This window comes from Myxine glutinosa, chromosome 13, assembly GCF_964187855.1.
Source record: "Myxine glutinosa chromosome 13, kmMyxGlut1.1, whole genome shotgun sequence".
In the NCBI taxonomy this organism is placed as follows: Eukaryota; Metazoa; Chordata; class Myxini; order Myxiniformes; family Myxinidae; genus Myxine; species Myxine glutinosa.
This window is the reverse complement of record NC_136273.1, coordinates 57,837,841-57,850,699: the sequence shown is the minus strand read 5'-3', so window position 1 is coordinate 57,850,699 and position 12,859 is coordinate 57,837,841. Positions and strand designations below refer to the sequence as shown.

General features: G+C 48.3%; 1 protein-coding gene across 1 annotated transcript in view; it reads left to right on the top strand.

Annotated features, from left to right (window-relative positions):
• The window catches only part of LOC137438368 (voltage-dependent P/Q-type calcium channel subunit alpha-1A), a 387,802-nt gene that overhangs the window by 47,573 nt on the left and 327,370 nt on the right, over positions 1–12,859 (top strand). Inside the window, exons 5-6 of the mRNA XM_078767016.1 lie at positions 2,516–2,607; positions 3,299–3,451. Coding sequence (XP_078623142.1) covers positions 2,516–2,607; positions 3,299–3,451 — 245 coding nt within the window. The remainder of the gene's footprint in view (positions 1–2,515; positions 2,608–3,298; positions 3,452–12,859) is intronic.

Genomic DNA, 12,859 nt, shown 5'->3' with positions numbered 1-12,859 from the left:
GTGTGTGACAAGGAAGAATCGATTCAATTTTGGTGAAGAATGTTTCTACATTATATAAATTCTGTATTGTGATTTTCTGGTCTACTCTGAGATACAAAACGTAAACTGTTCACCAGGCAGAGGTATGCTCACGACTGAGTGCTGTTCTAGTTCCTAATGTTCTTATAAAACACAGTCCGCCAAACAACAACTATAACAAATGGACTCATTTGCTCACCACGCCGCCAGGTCCAACAAACCCGGCATCATTTGCTGATCGGCACATAAATCTCGCCTCACGTTCTTCTTCGACTCTACGTCATCTGAACATTCCCGAACAGAGATTAGACGCTGCCCCCTGACGACTCTGAACGGCCTTCGTGATTGGTGGAGGCGCGATGGGATGATTGGGTAGAGCTCGGTGATTGGATGGAGTGTGACGTCAGCATGGAACATTCGAGAGCTGAAGGGGAAAATATGTGGTCACGCCATCTTGCTTTCTCTCTTGAACTGGGTCGCGCATGAGGGACAGTGCTTCGCTATCTTTACGTTGTCTTGGACGAGGTTGGCTCGGCGGCGTGTGGTCTTTGGTTCTTGTGCACTCTTGCGAAAGGGCTGGTGAGAAACAGCGGTTCGAGACAGTCGGCACTACAAGGCACAATATCGATGTCGGCGGTGGACTGGTTCCTCTGCGTGTTTCCTCTGGACGTCGAGGAGCGCGATTCTGTGCCATTTTGTGCGTTTCCCGTGCGGTGGTTTGGAAGCGACGAGCGACCAGCAAGCCTTACCAGCCGTTTGGGAATGCAAAGCTGAGTGCCGGCCGATTACCAAAGCATTATTTATTTTCTTTCATTTTCTTTTCCCCTTGTTTGTAAACGAGTCTGAGTGGAGACGTCTCAATTAGGAATTTTAGTTTTTACCTCACATTTTATTGTTATTTGCATTTATTTTCAATAAATCATTATTTGGCGAATCTTACTTTTCTTGTATTGTGGATTTTGCTGTCCCGTCTTTGTGTCTGTTGGGATCGGATAACCCCTGCATGTGTTTACGATCCGATAAGGCCTCGAACCTTCCCACGCGTGTGAAAAGATAATACCGCCAAGTTGGGTAAACTCCTCGGAGTAAAGCTGAGTTGTTAGAATTATTCTGTTCTTTCAGAATTATTCTGTTCTTTCAGCTTCCAAATTGTTTGCTTTTCTTTCATAGACAGTTCTCTGTTCTTCATGTTGGTTTATACCTACTGACTCCAAAGGCAAAACTTAGGGATTAAACCAAGACAGCTCTTTTATGTGTGAACAATCAATGCAACAAGAAGCACCTGAACAACGAGAACCACCTGTCCGTCATTTGTTCCAATACTTATGCATACTTAAAATGAGAGGACTGAACATAAAAAGTGCAATTGTTCTACAATGGTAGAACAATAATGATAACAACACCATAATAATAACATCAAGATAAACATAATAATGATAATAATAACATCAAGACTTGGTACAGCATGTGTGTCCTTTGGTAGATTGACGCATCGGCTTTGCCATGAACGTTGCATTCGCCTGGACACCAAGATCAGTGTCTATCGTGCCGTTGTCTTATTGAAACTCCTGTACTGAATCGAATGTTGGACACCCTATCATCGCCATATCAAACGCCTTGATCAATTCCACATACGATGCCTTCGCAAGATTCTTGGCATCACCTGGCAAGACAGAATATGTAACACCTCAATCCTAGACCATTGTCGTGCAAGGAATTAAGTATTTCCTGATGCAAGTCTAGCTTCGGTGGTCAGGACACCTCACGGATGGAATACCATAGAATCCCAAGAGCGCTTTTCTATGGACAACTTACAATTGTAAACGGTCTCGTGGTGGACAAAGAAAGTGTTATAAGGACGTCCTTAAGTCTCCACTCGAGTCTTGTGCCATCGCAGTTGTCATCTGGGAACATCAGGCCACAAGCAGGTCAGCTTGGTATTATGTCTAACCTGAACAGGTCAGCTTTGCATAACATTTGCCACAAAGGCCTGGACCACTTTGAATGTGGGAGACTTGCTATTGAGAGATAGCGGAGGCAAGAAAGGAAAACCTGCCAACGTCCATCTCCCCAAGGACCAGTCCATATATACGCGATGTTTGTGGTAGACGCTGCAGGCCCCACATTGAGCTATACAACAATCGCACAACGCATAATGCTAAGTGAGCACGCCAACGAAGAGAAGAGATTCGTCAAAAGCGACGACTCACACCGTCATCATCATCATCATATATACATAGAAATGCCAAGAAATAATAGCTGACCTTCTGTACTCTTGGCTCGTGTTCATCTTTTTATCTCAAATACAATTATTTTTTAATATATAGCAATAATAACAAATTTGACTTCACTATTCCAATACTTATGGAGGGCACTGTATACCCTGAAATTGAGAATTTTAAATGTGTATGAAGGCCCGTCCTGCTTTCATGATGGAAGTTAGGTTTTCAGATGTTTTACCGATGAACGTTGACCCCTTCTTTCTTTTATCATTCAGTATTATGGCAAACATGGGAACCTACTACGACCTACGAACGCTACGTGCTGTCAGGGTCTTGCGCCCCCTCAAGCTGGTTTCAGGCATTCCAAGTGAGTTCTTCTTTCCATATTTCCTTCCTTTCTTTTTTTTCTTTATTACCTCCATCACCAAAGGTGGATGGAGGTTCACCCCTGTCTGTCTGTGAACAGGATATCTCAAAAATTTGTGGACGGATTCTGACGAAATTTGGTGGAGTGGTTCGGTGTGTGACAAAGACGAAATGATTAGATGTTGGTGAAGATCCAGATACGGATCCAGATACTAGACTTTTAAAAAGTGATTCTTCACCATTGAGAGATAAGGCCATAAACGATATATAGCAGGATATCTCAAAAAGTTATTGATGGATTCGGATGAAACTTGGTGGACAGGTTGGGTGGTTGACAAGGAAGAATTGATTCACTTTTAGTGAAGATCCGGATCCACATCTGGATACTATAATTTTTTTAAGTGATTCCTTACTTTTGAGTGACAGGGCCAAAAACGATATACCGTATAGCACAATATCTCAAAGCACTTACGGACAGATTAAAAAACACCTGGTGGACATGTTGGTTAGGTGACGAGAACAAGCAGATTAGGTTTTGGTTCAGGTCCGAATTCAGATCTGGCCTATCGGTGAGATACAAAATGTAAACTGTTCATCCTGGCGGACATATGCTCTCTACCGAGTGGCATTCTAGGTTTGAAATTATCATGGATGCACCAATTGCACCATAAAGCCAGCCATCCTGCTCTCAGGTCTGCAGGTGGTACTGAAGTCTATTATGAAGGCGATGGTTCCCCTTCTACAGATCGGAATGCTGCTCTTTTTTGCCATCCTCATGTTCGCAATCATAGGAATGGAATTCTACATGGGTCGTTTGCACTCAGCCTGCTACACAAACGACACAGGTAAATACGAACGCTACACCTGTGGTTGGTATTTATGTTGTGTTATTTTACTCTGCTGTGGGTGTGTGCACCTCTTTTCACTGTTATAGCTGTTCTGTTATGTTTTGTCATGTCTTCTAACTCTTCCATGGACCTCAAATTTGTACACAAAAAAAACAACCCAGTTTCCTTCTCTTGATAATAAAATTTAATCCAGACTGTTCTGGAAACGTCGATCACAGATGTACGTGTTTTGGAACAAGCCAATGAAAATCGTAAATTTTTAAACAGCAATTTTCTCGAGTGGCCAAACCTTGTGCTCGACCTCCCCAGCTCTAGCTCTGGAAGATGTACGAGTGTGACGGCTAATTAGTGACGGCATAGGTGATACAGGTGATATCCCGCATGGGGCACTCGTGTTGCACGAAGAGACAACCAGATATACAGAGAGTGCAAAAAAAAGGTCGAATTGTATGACCTATACTGCGCAATCAACGAAAGCCTTATTGCTGCAACACAATTAAAAAATGATGCTTGAGAAAGCAAGTTAAATTCATATTGAATCATATTGTGCACTCAACTAGTGTTATTAAATTGGTGCTTAATCTTCAAAATTCTCTCCTTAATAATATTATAAAGAGTGATGGTACAATTTTCATCTGTAGGGAGGCTGTACCTCTCAGGAATTTAAAACAGCATGTAAGTCTGTGGATGTGCATGTGGTATTTGTATGTACGTATGCATGTACGTATTACATGTGTGTACGTGTGTTTCTGTATTTATAGTGTCGGTAGTATAGCTGAGAGAGCTTTGAAATGTCTAACCTGAATTTGAATCCCGACCTAGCTATAAACTGTCACGCTCACGCCCATCAGGACTGTCCACACAGAACCTTGACTCATCGCTGAAAGCGACCTCGTTCCACTGCGCCAACGTCCACCGCTGATGCTGCTGGCACCATCTCTGTCGGTTGCGGCGATGGGCAGCCGTCATCACGGGGCCTCTGTATGGTCTTCTGGCAGTCAGACCATAGTCATGCAGTCGTCTTCGTGCAGTATCATTGGAGATCCGTGGGTTTGCACGCCCCGGAGTTTCTGCCGCAGTGCGGGATGCTGGACGGAATCGACCCCGCAGGTGACTTCGGACCATCTGCCTGTCCTGCCTTGCAGTGGTGACTCTTGGCCTCCCTGATCGAGGTCTGTCATCTGCAGAGTTGTGGAGGGTGTCTCTGTCCACCAGGGCCGATATCGTCTGGTGTGAACAGCCAAGGCGACATGCCACCTCACGGTAGCTCAGTCCGCCTTGCAGCATGCCCAGGGCACGCTGCCGTTGATCCCTTGACAATCGTGGCATGTTGATTGAAATGCCCATTTTGCACTGGCCTTTTTAAAGCCAATATCAAGACATCACGTGCAGCTTATTAAAATCATCCCGTACCCCTTGGCTAATCACTGACAGTCAAAACGGCTGTTCAACAGCTGTTCTATGAAGTGACCATTGAAGGTTCAAGTGACCATCCGTGACCGTTTTGTCTGACAGTGAGGACACTATTGTCCACAAATAAGTTCATACATTTACTACACGCAGTGTTATTGTTGATATTTAAAGGTTTCAAAGGTGGTAAGTTTCTTTTGCGTTTCAGTATATATATATATATATATATATATATATATATATATATATATATATATATACAGACTTGGCATTTAATATGGAATATTTTTTTTGTGGGGGTGAACTTACTTTTCAAGATGTCTTCGAACCAAAAGTTCATTGGAATTATGTTGAAATTATTCTAGATTTTGTTAATATGACATTTGAAAGAAACAAAAACCACATTTGACATTTCGAAACAAATAAATTGATCCTTGAAAGTGATGTAAACTGATATCGAACTCAATTCATGGACAGTACTGTGTTAAACTTCTGTACATTTTCCAGAAGTATCTCTTTATTTTGCACATTAGCCAACATTTTTTTAACAAAAACAAAAGTTAAATTACGCCTGGGATTACGGAGAGTAAAATTACAGTTCAGTACTTCGTGTAACCCCCACGAGCATTCTGGAGAGCACGTACACGTTGGCGCATGCTGTTCATGAGATTTGCCAAGGTTTGGACAGGAATCGCTTGCCATGCAGTGACAATAGCCTGCTGCAATTCACGCAGAGGTCGGCTGCTGGTCCAAGTGGTCGATTTGACACATTAATTCTGCCCACAAGTTCTCTATCGGATTCATACCCGGGGACATGGCAGGCCACTCCATATGCTCTACACCATGGTCAGCAAGAAAGCGTTGGATCATGTGAGCATGATGAGGCCGTGCATTGTCATCTTGGAAGACAAAGTTTCCTCGAAAGGCTGCACGAGCAAATGGAAGCAATGTTTCTTCCAGAATGGCCCTGTACTTGAACTGGTTCAGGTTTCCATTCAGAACAACCAGGTCAGTTTTGCCCCCTGCATGAAAAGCAGCCCAAACGGTCACCCCACCACCTCCAGCTTGGACTCTTGGCACTATACAATCTTTGTTGTAGGCTTCATGCACTTGTCTGCGCACTCGGACGCGGCCATCTTGACGATAGACCAGAAATCTAGACTCGTCACTGAAGATCACGTGATTCCAGTGTCCTGGCTGCCATTGACGGTGCTCTCTGGCCCACTACAATTGGCGCTGGCGGTGTTGTCTGGTCAGGCATGGCTTTCTCAGGGGACGCCTGGCTCGACAGCCTGCTTGAACCAGTCATTGGTCGACTAGCCTTCTGGATACAGGCACATTTGTCAGTTGCTGCCACTCAGCCCTAAGCCGATTAGCTGACTTGGTACGGCCATTGCGGACTAACCGGTGCAGCTGGCGATCATCCCTCCTTGTGGTTCTGCGGGGACGTCCTGGCCTCGGTATTGGAGTAGGGACACCCCTCTGAGCATTTCGTTTCAGGATATTTGACACCTGACCTTGAGTGATGCCATACTGCCGAGCAATAGCACGCTGTTTCATGCCGTAATTTCGTAAAGCCACCACTCCATGACAAACAGCATTGTCGAGTTGACGGACCATCTCCAGAGGAAGCGGCAATAACTTTTGGAGACGTGCTGCAGTTGTTTTCCACTAATACAGAACGCAACAACCCTTGTATACCCGACTGTGAAGCCAATCATCAAATGCACCTGTCCGTACATTTTGCCATGCCACTTGTGATATAATCCTGTTGTTGACTTCTTGCTGCGACAGACAATCAGTGACATGGTTCTTTTAACAAATAAATCACCAAAGTGTAAAAGAAACTCACCAGATTGATATACTGAGTTAAGAAAGTAAACCCAAGTCAAGAAAAAAAAAAAATTCCATATTAAATGCCAAGTCTGTATATATATATATATATATATATATATATATATATATATATATATATATATATATATATATATATATATATATATATATGTATGTATGTATGTATGTATGTATGTGCGTCTGTGCGTCTGTGCGTCTGTCCTGTCCTGAGTTGTCACTGAACTACTTTGTCAAACTTTTGTGAAATCGTACCAAACTTCTGGAATGCACATATCTCTCCCGTTGGTATGTCCTAAGGGTATGTTGTTTTGAAAAATGTTCCAATTTTTTTTTTTTTTTTTGGGGGGGGATTTTTTGGGGAATTTTTGTTTTTTTCAACTTAAATTGTTTATAAAATGTGATATCACGTATATTACAAATACATTTGTGCAAAATAATTGTTTGAATTATGATTGGTTTAAATCATGACAAAACGGCAACTCGGGTACAGTCATTTATCTATATATCTACACATCTGGGCAGTGTCTGTGTTGTCACTTAACGACTCCCTCAAACTTTTGTTTCCGTGGTTGTGAAGTGTTTTTAATAACGTTGTGGTGGTTTTGAATCACGTGGTGGTGAGGTATTTTGAATTATGTGGTGGTGAGGTGTTTTTAAATGACGTGGTGGTGAGGTGTTTTTAAATCACATGGTGGTGAGGTGTTTTTAAATCACATGGTGGTGAGGTGTTTTGAATTACTTGGTGGTGAGGTGTTTTGAATTACGTGGTGGTGAGGTGTTTTGAATTACTTGGTGTTGCGGTGTTTTGAATTACGTGGTGGTGAGGTGTAATCATCCCAAACTTCCAGTCTGCACCTACCCCTCCCCTATGTATGTGCGGAGGGGTTATTTTTTGAAAAAAAAAACATTCAACCTAAATTGCCTATAAAAATGTAATATCACAAACACAACAAATACATTTGTGCAAAGTAATTGTTTGTATTATGACTGGTGAAAATCATGACAACACAGCAACTCAGGTACAGTCATTAGCCTCAGTTAAAATAAGCCCGTTCCTCAGTATCGACGCTTGGTGAGGCGAGCGTCGCGAGCCGAGCCAAGCTAGTATATATATATGTCCTGTCCTGTGTTGTATTGTCATGTCTTGTGTTGTCACTGAACTACTTTCTCAAACTTTTGTGAAATCGTACCAAACTTCTGGTATGCACATATCTCTCCTGTCGGTATGTCCTTAGGGTATTTATTTTGAAAAATCTCCCAATTTTTTTTTTTTGAATTTTTTTGGGACATTTTTTTTTCAACTTCAATTGTTTATGAAATGTGATATCACGTATATTACAAATACATTTGTGCAAAATAATTGTTTGAATTATTATTGGTGTAAACCATGACAAAACGGCAACTCGGGTACAGTCATTTATCTATATATCTACACATCTGGGCAGTGTTAGGGTGTTTGTTGTTTTGTTGTTTAAGTGTTTTGTTGTCACTTAACGACTCCTTCAAGCTTTTGTTTCTGTGGTTGTGAAGTGACTTTAATTACGTTGTGGTGGTTTTGAATCACGTGGTGGTGAGGTATTTTGAATTATGTGGTGGTGAGGTGTTTTTAAATGACGTGGTGGTGAGGTATTTTGAATTAGTTGGTGATGAGGTGTTTTGAATTGTGTGGTGGTGAGGTGTTTTTAAATGACGTGGTGGTGAGGTGTTTTTAAATGACGTGGTGGTGAGGTGTTTTTAAATGATGTGGTGGTGAGGTGTTTTTAATTCCGTGGCTGTGAGGTGTTTTTATTGCTTGTTTTATGGCTGTGAGGTGTTTTTAATTTCGTGGTGGTGAGGTGTTTTTAATTTCGTGGTGGTGAGGTGTTTTTAATTTCGTGGTGGTGAGGTGTTTTTAATTTCGTGGTGGTGAGGTGTTTTTAATTTCGTGGTGGTGAGGTGTTTTTAATTCCGTGGCTGTGAGGTGTTTTTATTGCTTGTTTTATGGCTGTGAGGTGTTTTTAATTTCGTGGTGGTGAGGTGTTTTTAATTTCGTGGTGGTGAGGTGTTTTTAATTTCGTGGTGGTGAGGTGTTTTTAATTTCGTGGTGGTGAGGTGTTTTGAATTACTTGGTTGTGAGGTGTTTTGAATTACGTGTTTTATGGCTGTGACGTTTTTAATTTTGTGGTGGTGAGGTGTTTTTAATTTCGTGGTGATGAGGTGTTTTTATTACGTGTTTTATGGCTCTGAGGTGTTTTTATTACGTGTTTTATGGCTCTGAGGTGTTTTTATTACGTGTTTTATAGCTCTGAGGTGTTTTCAATTTCGTGATGGTGAGGTCTTTTTAATTTCGTGTTTTATGGCTGTGAGGTGTTTTAAATCACGTGGTGGTGAGGTGTAATCGTCCCAAACTTCCAGTCTGCACCTACCCCTCCCCCCCCCCCCCCCCCGTAGGTATATGCTGAGGGGTTCTTTCTTCAAAAAAAAACATTTAACTTAAATTTTCAACCTAAATTGCCTATAAAAATGTGATATCACAAACACAACAAATACATTTCTGCAAAATAATTGTTTGTATTATGATTGGTGTAAATCATGACAGTGTAGCGGTTACCGCTGGATGCACACAATCGCCTTGCACCGGCCAGAACACGGCCAGACGCGCCTCTCCCGGGCATGCCCGGACTCACTATTCCCGGGCACGCCCGAACCTCCCCGGGCACGCCCGGTCTCGTCTTTCCCGGGCATGCCCGCTCTCGCCTTTCCAGGGCTCGCCCAGAGCGTCCGGGCATGCCCGCTATCGCCTTTCCAGGGCTCGCCCAGAGCGTCCAGGCATGCCCGCTATCGCCTTTCCAGGGCTCGCCCAGAGCGTCCGGGCATGCCCGCTCTAGCCTTTCCAGTGCTCGTCCAGAGCGCCCGGGCACGCCCAGCCTCGACTTGCCAGGCCGCAGCCAAACACGCCCGGGCAGGTCCAGACTCGCCTTTCCAAGGCTCGCCCTTGACACCCGGGCATGCCCGGTCGGTTTAGCTTTTGCCGGGCAAACTTCCCGACATAAATGTGTATATATATTGCTGCCCGATAAACGGGCTTTAGTGAGAATACCTGAGCTGTTTTGTTTCAATAAAGCAACTCGGACGAATTCCGTCTTTGGTCGCGTCACTTCTTTCGACTCGCGTTGGAGCGCAGCTCCTTTACTGGTGACCTACCGACATAGACACGGCAGTGACTCTTAAACTGCCTACCTTCTGGGAGGCTCACGCGGCTGTTTGGTTCGCCCAGGCGGACTCCCAGTTCGCCCTGCGAGGCATCACCGCGGACGACACCCGCTTCCACCACATCATGGCAGCGCTCGGTTCCGCCACCGCGGCCCGCGCCCTGAGCCTCCTCGAGCACCCGCCGGCTGCCGACAAGTATGACGCGCTGAAGACGCTCCTCCTCGACGCTTTCGCCCTCTCACCGGCGGCACGCGCACGGCGCCTGCTCGACCTGCCCGAGCTCGGCGACACGCACCCGTCCGAGCGCATGGACTATATGCTCTCGTTGCTCGGTGAGCACTCTCCAGATTTTCTGTTCCGCGAGTTGTTCCTTCGCCAGCTGCCTCACCCGGTACGCCTCGCCCTGGCTGGCACGTCGATCACCGATCCCCGCGCCCTCGCCAGGGAAGCCGATAATATCTCCTCGGCGGGCCAACACATCGGCGCGGCTACCTGGAGCCTGCCGCCGTCCGAGGCGACGCCCACGACGCCCGAGCGCCCTGCGCAGTTGGAGGCCGAACTGCCGGTGAAACTGGCGGCCGCCACGCCGCACCGACCGCTTCCGACACGACGGCCGGGGCCTCCACCTGACCAGGCGTGGTGTTATTACCACGCCAGGTTCGGACACAAGGCTCGGACGTGCCGACCCCCGTGCACTTTCGGCAAGTCGGGAAACGGCTGGGCCGGCATTCATTCCCAGCCATGAGCACCGGCCACTCGGGCAACTTGCTTTTTATTCGGGACAAAGCGTCCGGGCGGCGTTTCCTTTGTGACACCGGCGCCCAACTGAGCGTCATACCCGCCTCCGAGCAGGACAGGCGGGACGCCGTTTGCGGCCCCTCTTTGGTCGCTGCTAATGGCTCGGCCATACGCACTTTCAGCCCGCGCAACGTCACCCTCTGCTTCGGCAGCCAGCGCTTTCAGTGGACCTTTGTGACCGCCTGCGTCCCCATGGCTTTGCTGGGTGCCGACTTCCTCTGCACGCACGGGCTGCTGGTCGACGTCAAACGTCGTCGCCTTGTCAACGCCGAGACCTTCAGCTCCCTGGCGTGCACGATGAGCAGCTCCGCGCCGACCGAACTGGCGTGCACCCTCCCGACGGCGAACGAGTTCGCTCGCCTGCTGGCGGAATTCCCGGCCCTCACACGGCCGACGTTTTCGGCCGTCGCAGTGCGGCATGGGATCGAGCACCACATACCCACTACGGGCCCGCCGGTCTACGCCAGGGCCCGCCGCCTCGACCCGGCCAAGCTCGCCGTGGCAAAGGCCGAGTTCGACGCGTTGGAGCACCTCGGCATCGTGCGGCGCTCCAATAGCGCGTGGGCCTCACCACTGCACATCGTGCCAAAGCCGGGGGGCGGATGGCGCCCGTGTGGCGACTACTGCCGCCTCAATGACGCTACCACCCCCGACAGGTACCCGATCCCGCACATCCAGGACTTTTCCGCCCGTTTGGCGGGACGGGTCATATTTTCCAAAATTGACCTGATACAGGGATACCACCAGGTACCTGTCCGGGCGGCCGACGTCCCGAAGACGGCCGTCATCACGCCGTTCGGCCTGTTCGAATTTTTGAGGATGCCGTTTGGCCTCAAGAACGCGGCCCAGGCATTCCAGTGCTTAATGGACGGCGTGCTGCGCGACCTGCCATTTCTTTTCGTCTATCTGGACGACATCCTCGTCGCCAGCACGTCCCGCGCCGAGCACCTCCTCCACCTCCGAACACTGTTCGGTCGCCTCAGCGAGCACGGCTTAATTGTCAACCCGGCCAAATGCCACTTCGGCACGACGACCATTGACTTTTTGGGCCACCGCATCACCAAGACCGGGGCTGTGCCGCTGCCGACCAAGGTCGAGGCCATCACCACGTTCCCGCATCCCCGTTCCATCAAGGCCCTACAAGAGTTCCTCGGCATGGTGAGTTTTTATCACCGATTCGTGCCCCGCGCTGCTCAGCTCATGCGGCCCCTTTACGAGGCCCTCCGGTACAAGCCGGCCAAGCATGACATCGTTTGGTCCGCGGCCATGGACGCGGCCTTCGCGAGCGCAAAACGGGCCCTCGCCGACGCAACGCTGCTGGCTCACCCAGTGCTCAACGCGCCCATCGCCCTCACTACGGACGCCTCCAACTACGCGGTGGGCGCCGTCCATGAACAATGGGTGGACGGGGTTTGGCAGCCACTCGCTTTTTTCAGCCGGCAGCTCCGGCCGAACGAGTTAAAATACAGCACGTTCGACCGCGAGCTGCTCGGTCTATTCCTGGCCGTTTGCCATTTCCGACACCTCCTGGAGGGCCGCCCGTTCACGGCTTTCGTCGACCACAAGCCATTGGTCTACGCAATGGCCAAAGTCACGGAGCCGTGGTCGGCCCGCCAGCAGCGCCACCTCTCCGCCGTGTCGGAATTCACCACGGACATCCGGCACATCGCCGGCAAAGACAACGCTGTGGCCGACTGTCTTTCTCGGGCCAGCGCGAACGCAGTCCACCTCGGCGTGGACTTCGCGCTCATGGCGGCCGACCAGACCACCGACACCTCGGTGCAGGCCCTCCGGGCGGCGGACACGGGCCTCCGCCTGGCCGACATCCCCTTCGCGGGCACCGTCCTGCTCTGCGACGTCTCCCAGGGCCAGCCTCGCCCCATCGTGCCCGTTTCCTGGCAGCGCCGCATCTTCGCCTCCATCCACGGCCTTTCTCACCCGGGCCGGAAAGCTTCTCAGAAGCTGGTGTCGGCGCGTTTCGTCTGGCACGGCCTTCGATGGAACGTCCGCGACTGGGCCAATGCCTGCACGGCCTGCCAGCGGGCCAAGGTCCACCGCCACACCCAGGCCCCGCTGGCACCTTTCACCGTGCCTGCACGGCGTTTCGACCACGTCCACGTGGACCTGGTGGGTCCCCTGCCCCCATCG